General features: G+C 38.1%; 1 protein-coding gene across 1 annotated transcript in view; it reads left to right on the top strand.

Annotated features, from left to right (window-relative positions):
* Positions 1 to 10272, top strand: part of PREX2 (phosphatidylinositol-3,4,5-trisphosphate dependent Rac exchange factor 2) — a 187182-nt gene that overhangs the window by 47629 nt on the left and 129281 nt on the right. Inside the window, exons 2-3 of the mRNA XM_019471843.1 lie at positions 8717 to 8788; positions 8863 to 8985. Of these exons, the coding sequence (XP_019327388.1) occupies positions 8717 to 8788; positions 8863 to 8985 (195 nt within the window). The remainder of the gene's footprint in view (positions 1 to 8716; positions 8789 to 8862; positions 8986 to 10272) is intronic.

The raw sequence follows: 10272 nt of genomic DNA, 5'->3' as shown, positions 1-10272 counted from the left end.
ATGGCAGGGGGGTTTGGAACTACATGATCTTTAAGGTCCCTTCCAACCCAAACCATTCTATGATTCTATGTTTCTCTGATAAACGTTAAATAAACTCACAATTAAAGACTGTGCAATCCAATACTAGAAAAAAAAGTGTTATGTGTTGAAAACGGAGCCTGTGAAAAGGGTTTGGTGAGCTTCCATTATGATCACCTGTCAGTAGTTTCAAGTTTTCTCAGTTTATAGGTAAAACAGTTGAGTTTTTTAACTAGCTGCCTTAATCATTAAGGACTTAATAATTAATTTTCATTGGTGCTGAGTCAGCTTTCCTCCCTTATGCAGATGCAATAGGAATTAAGCTTTAAATTTTAATTCTGAAAGTGGAGATGTGATGTGTTATTTCAGGTTTCTTTCTCATAATTGGTGATAAAGTTTATGGCTCTCAATTCTGGTGGATATTTTTGAGTCAGAAAAGACTCAAACTTGTTTTCAAACATGTTAATGAACTTTGGAAAGATAAGGAAGGGAGATTAGCAGAGAATGGCTTTCTTGTAATGTTTTTGAGATTTCTAACTATTATTTGTCAAATTGAATCAGAAAATCTAAAAAAGTCTTTCAAAGGGGTCATTTGTGACAAATGTATTTCTCATCTTGACCATTTTACACTTTCTGAAATTCATGAGTCGCTAAAAGAAATAAAATTTGATGTGTAGAATTAAAAAGTTGTCTAAAAAATATTTTGGAAATGTTGAATTCTTCCAAATTGGTGTTCTCCTACTAAAAAAAAGAAATTTAGAAAAATCATCATTTTGGGAGTAAAAATTAAATGAAAATTCAAGATTTTTTTTTACTGATTAGAATAAGCAGACCTGTCTGCATAAAAGAAACAGAAACTGCAGTATGAAGTATAAAGGTTTCAAACATATGAATTCTTTTCTAATTATGATTGCAATTTAATGGGAACATACTGTTACTTCCAGATGTACAGTTGCTCTGAGGTTTTCTAGTTTCTTGTTTTGATTTGCTGGTCGTGGACACAACTGAATTCACTGAGATTTCCCAGTAAGAACCCAGTGTTCTGTAAATTCAGGAAACTGCTGACTTTTATGAGAGGTAAACTTTGTTTGTAGACGTCATTTCTTTTCCATTCCCACTTGAGTGATACAAGATCAGTTGTATGATTAGCAGTATATTACTCACTTTGTAACAGGCACCAACAGGACCATATAATGTGTTACCAGAGGGAATTCCACATACACGTGAACATTTTTCAATCCGGAGTATCTTTTTCTTCATCAGGAAATCTTCAAAATACAATAAAGATTAATCTTGTGCTTCTTCACAAGCATGCTGGAAACATTTTATTTATTGATACGGACACCTCTTGTTTGGTTGGTTTACTGTTGCGATCCCAGCAGTCTGTTCAGAAATTCACATGGGACAGGCAAATCCCTATTTTCCCCTTACCCTTCCAAAAGCTCTCCATTGGTGATGCTGAGACCAGAATCTAACCTGTTTGCATTTTTAATGGGATGAAGGCCTGGTTAGCAGCAAGCCATGTTGCATAAAATATTTGCCAAAAATATTAGACAGACTCTGCCTTCTGCTCAGCTTGCAGATGGGTGTTCATCCCTTACGCAAGTGTATGGCCTTTCTCTAAAGCTCTAGTTAAGCTATATTTTAATCAAGAAAAAATGTAGATGATGATCTAGCAGCTTTCTGCATGTGGCTTCAGATTGCAGCAGCATGTATGAGCGAGGCTGACATCCAGCCTCTGATTTGGCAATTCACTTAGGCAAGATCTTAACTGCAGTTGTGCGAGTAACTCCATCGTTATTCATCAACCAAACTTGTATTGACCAGCAAGAGCATAGCTAGTCCTCAGAAAACCAGTTTCCCAAAATGAAGATATTAGATATGGGTGACAAAATTCTTGACATCTGGGAAGAAAAGGGAACAGATATCTTCTGATTTGGGCCAGGAAAAGGTTGTACTAAATCTTTTTGAGAATGGCTTCAGTACAAGGAAGAGGGTGGAGACATCTGACTTCCCGCCTGGCTGAGGGGAACTGGACTTTGACTGTAAACCTTTTGCTTTCATCTGCTATGGAGCTGAAAGGAAGGAGGGGATCAAAAGTGAAAGCACAGTCATAACTCAGGTGATTTTAGAGGTAGGGGAGATCAGTTTAGGGGGCACTTCCTCATCAAAGGAGGAAACTGAGTTAGGAGTCTCAGTGGGCATGAAAGGACGAACAAGATGTGCAGTAAAAAGTTGAAAAATATTGTCAGTGACTAGGGAAGTGCAGAAAGGGAGATCGAGATACCGGACAAGGTGAGAAGGCTTTCTTGCTCTTCTCTTGGAAAACGTTTTCTGATGTGGTAGAGAACAACTTTAGCAGAAAATAAAAAATTATACATGACAGACAAAGGGTTACAATTATCCCAAAATCTGGCATGTATGAGCAGGTTATGAAGTTGTTTCGTCAATGCAATCACCTTTTTTTTGTATGTGTACTTCTAAGAGTTCATGTTTACCTTAAGAAAATAAGTCTTTCAGGCAGACTGATGCCCCTTTGGGTCAGATGAATGGAGAAGGGAATAGTTTGGTCAGTTGTGGAAAGGAAATTAGCGCTAGAATGGAAAGTATTGCAGATGTGCTCCATCTATTCCCCTGTCCTTATGGGCAGCAGGATCTGAAGCCGGCTTTGAAAGTGGCTCTAGGTACAGTAGGGAGAAAGAATATATCTGACCTTGACTGATGCTCTCTCTGATGCTTGTGATTCATCCAGTCCTGCAAGCAAGATGGGAGAAACAGGTGGTGCCTCAGCTGGTGAATTACTGGAGAGAGAAGAAGAGTCTTTTGTTCAGTAGCAGAAGCCAGCCTGAGCAGCTACTGCTTCTGGCACAGGTTAATGGGAAGAGGAGGATAAGCACACAGTGCTTACCACAGCTGCTATTGCTGCTGGAGTCTTCTCTATTGATTTTTTTTTTTTGGTGGCAAAATCAAGAGAAAGTGCATCAACAAAACCAGCATGGTGTTCTTCTGGGACCTGGAATATGACGTGCATTAATTATAGCGTGCAAAAACTCAGACTGATGTGCAAAGTGCTACCTCGATGTTTGTGAGCTGAATTAGCCATGATAAGAAAATCCATTTGGCTACTCATCTATAATTTTGAGCAGTTTTCCTCCCAAGTATAGGTCTCAGGGTTCTCTCTAGGATCATTTTGAATATCGTGAAAAGAGCAAAATGTTTTCCACCATCCAGATGAGAAAACATAAAAAGCACAAATATTTCAGCTTTGTGTTTCTAAATTTGTGAAGATGAGCCTATTATCCTAGACACTTATAAAAATTGAAATATATGAACATTTTCCTTGTTGTGGGTTTCTTTTAGGATTTTGTCTTTTGACAGTGTGCAAAATAAAATTTTATTCAGTTTTAATGTAGAAAACATCTTGCTAGCTTTATTCAGCAGGCTTCAGTATAATAGATTGGGCGCTTCAGTTGAACTGGTTTTCCTAAAGTGAAAATATACAGGAAATGACCTTATTAGAAATATATATGTTTTTGCAGTCTACCTTGTTTTTGTTTATGACAGTATAGATTTAGGGGTAGAAACAATGTTAAAAGAAGTCTGAGGGGAAAAAATAAGTAACTTTTTCTTTAATTCTTTTTTTAAAACAAAAAAGAATATTTCTTTCTAGGCTCACAAAAGTAGGATGATTGCTTTCAGAAAAATAGTTACATATATTTTGTGATCCAGGTGCTCTGACATAATTTCAGGACTTAATTTCTTATCTGTCGAGAAGGTGAAAACTCTTCGTGCCCTGGGAATCTTCTACAGGCAGACTTCTTTGTCTTCCCTGATTTCATTCCAGATGTTAGAGAAGTAATCTGTGCTGTTGGCAGCTTCTTGCGTGATCTGTAGCGGTGGTGTTTTTCTTTTTTTTTCAACAACACATAGAGCAACTATAGAGAAAAAACCCCCCACCAAACAACCCAACAACGCTACTCTTATTTTCATAAGACCAGAAGTAAAATCCCCGTAACAGGAACTCAGTGTCGTTCTCTGTGAAACACGCTGCCTCGCAAAATGGCAGCAGATCAACAGACAGGCAAACACATTAGTGTTTATTTGGCATAGTGAATAGATTCTTTTCTAATTCTTTGAATTTGGATTTTCGGTCTTTATGTTTGAATTTTCAGTCCCAGTGTTTCCTATAGTGTGTTACAGCACTGTCAGGCAAAGGGTAAAAGAGTTAGTGCACGGACTAGTACAGAAAGTATGTCAAAATATTTTGGAAGTAATGAATACACAACCATGAAAAAAGGATTTAGTTATCTTCATTGATATTATTAGTATGGAATCTTCTCCAAATGTTCTGTGTAATTCTTTGCCACATTTCTCTAAGGAAGAGGTGAATTACCCTCCTCCTTACCAGTGTGGCAGAGAGACCCTGAGTCATAGCCAGAAATAGAGTTTTATTGTCCCCAGTGGAGTTAGGGAACCTTAGCCCTAAGCTGTTATCTTATGTATTTTATGTGTAGCTGCTCCCCTATTGTAAAGGGCTCAGTTGGTACCCCACGGTTTGGTCTGCAAGTTTGTCAAACTTCTAAAGAACATCAAACTTCTAAAGATGTGCCTCTTCATGTTTAGAATTTTCTCAGCATTTTTGGGCATTTCTTCTCCTTCTCCAAAGCAGCTATACACTGATCATTTAGATGCCATTTTGTGCTAAGGAAGTTTCCAGAAGGATGCTTGAGGAAGTTTAGGTTTGTAATTTGAGTTTCAAACTTTGCGGTGGCAAGGGTTGTAGCAATTTGAGTGACTCAAGAATATTCCTAGAATGACAAAGTTTTCCACAGACAGTTCTAAAAGTTGGCAAATGAAACTGGATTAAGATTTTTTTTTTAAAATGTAAATAACAAGCACCCTCTCTTTTATCTTTCCTCTTCATCTGATCTTTTAAATTTAGACTGCTCTTTATGGTACCCAGCCAACTTGCTCCTCTGGAATGCTTCATGGAGGTCTCTAACTCTGAATTCAGGAAATCAGCAAGAGTCTGGCTGGCAGAGAGTGCCAGGGGCAGCGGATCTCCATTTGCAGTGCTGCAAGGGTGAATCCCTGTACTATAGCAATGTAGCTAGAATGCTGGTAGCACAAGATGAAAATGGAAAATTATGTTATGTTTAAACCATATGGCTTTACTGTTCCTTGAGAAAACTAGGAATTGAAGGTAAGTTAATGGAAACTCTGGAATCCACTTGAAAAGCTTTAGGGAAGTTGAGGATCACTGTGTAGATGACAAAGGTCTGGAATCCTGGCGTGCACAGAGATACATGTTATTCTCTGTGCTTGATGTTGTGCTAAGAAACATCTACACTAATGTAGATGAATCTTGAAGTAACCTCAGCAAGACGTGCAGTATACTCCAGGAAACAAACATGAGTCATGATTTACTGACATGTGTGCGTGATAAATGGAATTGCATTAAGTTTGAGCTCATTTTTTGCTTTGGGGTTTTTTTTTGGTTTTTTTGGGTTTTTTGTTTTTTTTTTTAATGCGCATGGGAATTATGTATGCCAGTTGATTGCTACAGTTGTTTGCTCAGTCCAGGAGCAGGGGCTATTTAGCTGTGCCCTTGCAATTTGTAATGCTTTGCTCCTTCATGTAATGCTGTGCTCAGTAATGAGTCTGGACTTTGAGCAGCAGACCTGAAGTTAAGGTAGAATTTTTAGAAACCACTCAGTGCTATTTCAGAGGAGTTTCTGACTTTTTTTGTATGTCCGGTTCTTTAGTGAATCATAAATTGTCTGAGATGTCCATTTTACTTTTCTTTCATTTTTTTACAGGTGTGTTTTTTCTGTGGTTAGTAATAGTTTATGTGGTTTATCTTCAAAAGCTTCTATAAACTTTTTTCTCTTAGCTTAGCAGCTGTCAGCTCCTGAGCAGTTTCTGGGCATCCTTATATATTTTCCTTTTAAGGTCTGTTATTTCTATGTTGGGGTCCTCCTTAAAGCTATGTCTACAAATGACCTGCTTTTTCTTTGTTTATTCATTTTTGAAGAACTGTTCTTGGTTGTCCTCAGTTGATGTTCAAATAATTCTGGAGTCTTTTGAACCGTCATCTCTCCCTCAGACCTACTGTGTGTTCATACAAGTTCAGAGATAGCTCTCTTTCCATAGTCACAGTGCTGGATTAAGGTTATTTCACACTGTAACAAAAGCAATTACTTCTCCATCCTCCTGCCTGATGACAACTGCCTGTTCTCCTTAGCAAAGCCTCAGAGCAGAGGTGGTGTGTGTATGGAGTCAACGATGTCTCTGTGTTCCAGGAAGGGAGTTGGTATCCATGATGCATTTGGCATCATGGAAACCTGGGTTTTATCATTGCTTTGCATTGCTCTCGCCACAGTGGATGAAGACCACCAAGGATGGGTCCTGGTGGCAGGTGGATGGAGGGAGAGACCTCCATCCCTACCTGCACTCCCCTGAATTCTCTTACCCCACTCTTCCGGAAAACATGAGATTTTTCCAATTACTTTGAGATATGTGTGGCTTCGTAGTGCTCTCATGTAAGTGCCCTGAAAGATTCAAATGGTCACATCCACAGATTTGTGGGACATAGTGTTATGATTTTTTTCAGGAAACAAATCTACATTGATGGGAACAACAGGTGGCAAATCTTTAGGAAAAGCTGGCATCGTGACTACACTACCCCTGCAGTATGAGCACAGCAACGTAACATACGGGCTTGCGCCAAGTTGCTGGAAGGGGCTGAAGTCATCCTAGGCCTGCCTACCTTAATTAGTGACTTGTGTCTGGGTTCTGCGAGAGTTTGGATTTTCCTGGATTCAGTTTCTGATAACCTCTGCAGATGTGGGGTCTGGGGCAGTGCTGCCTTGGACAACTCTGTTTATTGCAGCTGATGTATACTCTTCTTGACCTCATGACTCTCAGCTAGTGTCTTGAATCACTCGAGAATAACTAATGCCCCAGCTCCCAGATCGTTTTCTGTTTTGCCTTCAGCCAACTGAATGTTCACCTTCCTTCACAGTTACAGGAAATGAAGATCTTCTGGGATAACATAAGTGTGGGTGAGCAGTATGTTTGGTCTATGGGGAAATAATGTGAACAGAGAGAGATTACAGACAGTAAAAATAGACAGGAGTTTCAGAGGTAGTTCTCGTGATTTTTTTTTTTTCCCTCTCAATTCTAAAGTATATTTAATACTGTTGGCTGGTTTAGTGAAAACTTTCAAAAATGAATTTAGAGTCATACAGTTAAACAGGCTTTCTCACTCTATGGGGGATTGGTACAGGCAATGTGCACAGTAAATTTGCCATAACCCCTGTGGATATTCATAGCAAGGAAGGATATAAAGGGCTGTCGTCCACCAACAGTAAACTGCTGCAAATGAATTAATGGCTTTTTTTACCATCAATAAAACATTAGAATGAAAGCATAATAGTCAGGAAAAAGAGGGGTTTAAAGAAGTAGAAAATCTACATCACTGTAGAGAGTGATACGAAACGTACAATGTGCTGGCAATGTTCCAAACTTAATTCTGTTTATGTCCTGGATAACTAGATTTGTCTCTTCAGTAATAAAAATGTGTAATGCCAGTTACATAGTCCTCTTCAGCAGAGAAAGGATCACTGCTTGGGAATGAAAATGTTTAAGTCCCAGCAGAGAGAAAAAAAGGGATGCTGTGACTGCTGTCCATCCACACAGTAGGAGTATTTTATTGCCTCTTTTATGGAATTTACACCACGCCAGAATTTAGATGAGTTCATGTACACTGTACAATGCACAGTGGCTTGGAGCAAAATGGTTATGAAAGACATGACATTTGTGCACTTGTGGTGCCAGTTTTTAATGACTAAAGATTATGCGTGTCTATGTGAAGAATTGTCAATGTAATATTTTAGTCTACAGTGTGTAGATATTTTCAGAACATACCCAAGTCTTTGTAATGGAATGAATTCATAAAAATTAATTATATCCTTTGTACCTGAAATGTGATTTATTTCTTTTGGAACGACTTATTGTACATCTCTTCTTGTTGTTTCCCATTCTTGAATGTGAAATACAAGAAACCTTACTCTTTTGGTATTTTATTAGTGGTATTACTAACTTCTCATTTGATCCCCAAGGATGAGGTCTTGGGGAGGGAAGAGTGAACATTTTCATTAAGCAAAACCAGGTGCAGCTGACTTATTTAAGTGAATTTACTTTAAAATAGATTTGATTATTAATACGTCAGAAATCTGACTTGTGGTTACTATGGTAAAAGTTACATTTCATTATAGTATCTCCCAACTAGTTTTAATTTAGAAATTAGTGGCTTATTTCGGCTTTGTCTTGTAGTCAATTTGTAAAGTGCTAGAGCGAGATTTTGAAAATTACTCATTTTGCTTTTGCTTGATTGTAATATGAGTGCAGGGTGGAAGTGGTACTTCAGAAAATGTTCAGTTTCTCTGCTTCATTAATTTTTCACTGTTTAACTTTTTTTAACACTATGTAGATAGGGTTTTATATCATGTTAGGATAACAGGACTACTAAATGCTTTATAAATAAAATACTTTCTTTAGATTCCAAATAATATTTTGATGTGACACTGTATCCAAAGCATAAGAAATTTGGGAAACAAATTATAAGCGTAAAAAGCTAAAAGTTATTCAAGTCTTCCTGAAATAGCTTTTTCCTTATTTGTCTTGTTTCATGCAGGCTTTCCTTCACCGAATGATCCAATGTGCTACAGCCAAAGTGGATAAAAATGTCACAGAAGAGACAGTTAAGGTTAGTCTCCTAATTGCATGTTTCTTCTGTTTTGTATCTGATGTTTTATTTACGTATGTTTTATTCTTTTGCAGATGTTGTTTTCAAATATTGAAGATATTCTTGCAGTTCACAAAAACTTCCTGTCCCTGGTGGAGGAGTGTTTACAGCCAGAACCTAATGCGCAGCATGAAATTGGAACCTGCTTTCTTCATTATGTACGCTATCTTTTATTACAGCCTTATTTCACTTTTTTCCTTTATTAATTGTCTTTATTAATTACTGTCATGATGAAGAGTGTACATAGTCATGAGGACAAAATATGACTTGATTGCATAATGTAGAGTACTTTGAGGTCATCTCTTGGTTACTGCCATTTCAAAAAAAACAGAGAGGGGAGGAGAATGAAGAAAGATCATATCAAATGGGCAAACTTTTGTTGTTTCATCATTTTTATATTCACCAACTTAGCACAGGCTGACGAACAGCCCTGCAGCGTGGGCGAGGCTGGTGCCTATACGTGAGACGGAGGTACAAGGATCAGGGTTGCATGAAACAGCAAAAGTAATAAAATGCTTTATTTTTATTCCCCTTTGATGCTAGGCAAAAATATGAATATTTAACAAAGAATTGCATATGCTGAGTAAAATATCTCCATGGTTCTGGACTGTGAAGTTATTTTACTTCTCACAACTGCAGTACCTCCACAAGTGTGTTTGTATGTCCTGTAGCAATTGTTTTCTAGGAGTATTATTTTTCCTGTTGGAGCAAAACAAGGATGTCAGTGTTACAGAGCTCTGCAAAATCCGGACAAGTTAGTTTGCTTTCAGTTGTAGGCCTAACAAAAAGTCTAGGTTTCATTGTTATCTCTGGTTAGAGTCCCATTTGTTTGCTAAGTCTTTGTTTATTCATTGTGATAGGAGAAAATTATTAATGGTTTGTAGAAACATTTTACAGAAGTTGAATAACATCAGTTTTTGACTCTAAAGAAGTATGGATCATATTTGCGAACAAGTGTTTGCAGACAAAATAGGTAATGATGTCAGCAAATAAGCCACTCATTGTGCATTTTCTTCCTGTTTTTTTTATCCTGTGTTTTTGTGATAGTCCAGCCTCTGAAATTTTTCAGCAAAACCTTATGAAGTTCAACAAAGACAAATGTATGGTCTTGCACCTGGGAAAACATAATCCAGGAGTGCAGCACAGGCTGGGATCTACCCGGCTGGGGAGCAGCTCTGTGGAAAGGGACCTGGGGGTCCTGGTGGACCACAAGTTCAATATGAGTGAACAGTGTGCTGCTCCGGCAAAGAATGCCAACAGGATGCTGGGTTGCATCAACAAGGGCATCACCAGCAGAGATTAAAAAGGCATTAACCCACTCTACTCAGCACTTGTGAGAGGCCACACCCAGAATACTGTTCAGTTTTGATCCCCGCTATAGAAAAAAGATGTGGACAAGCTGGAGAGGGTCCAGAGAAGGGCCACAAAGATGATCAAAGGACCGG

This window comes from Aptenodytes forsteri, unplaced genomic scaffold (assembly GCF_000699145.1).
Source record: "Aptenodytes forsteri isolate BGI_AS27 unplaced genomic scaffold, ASM69914v1 Scaffold18, whole genome shotgun sequence".
NCBI lineage: Eukaryota > Metazoa > Chordata > Aves > Sphenisciformes > Spheniscidae > Aptenodytes > Aptenodytes forsteri.
The sequence above is the reverse complement of the archived record's forward strand: the minus strand, read 5'-3'. Positions and strand labels throughout refer to the sequence as shown.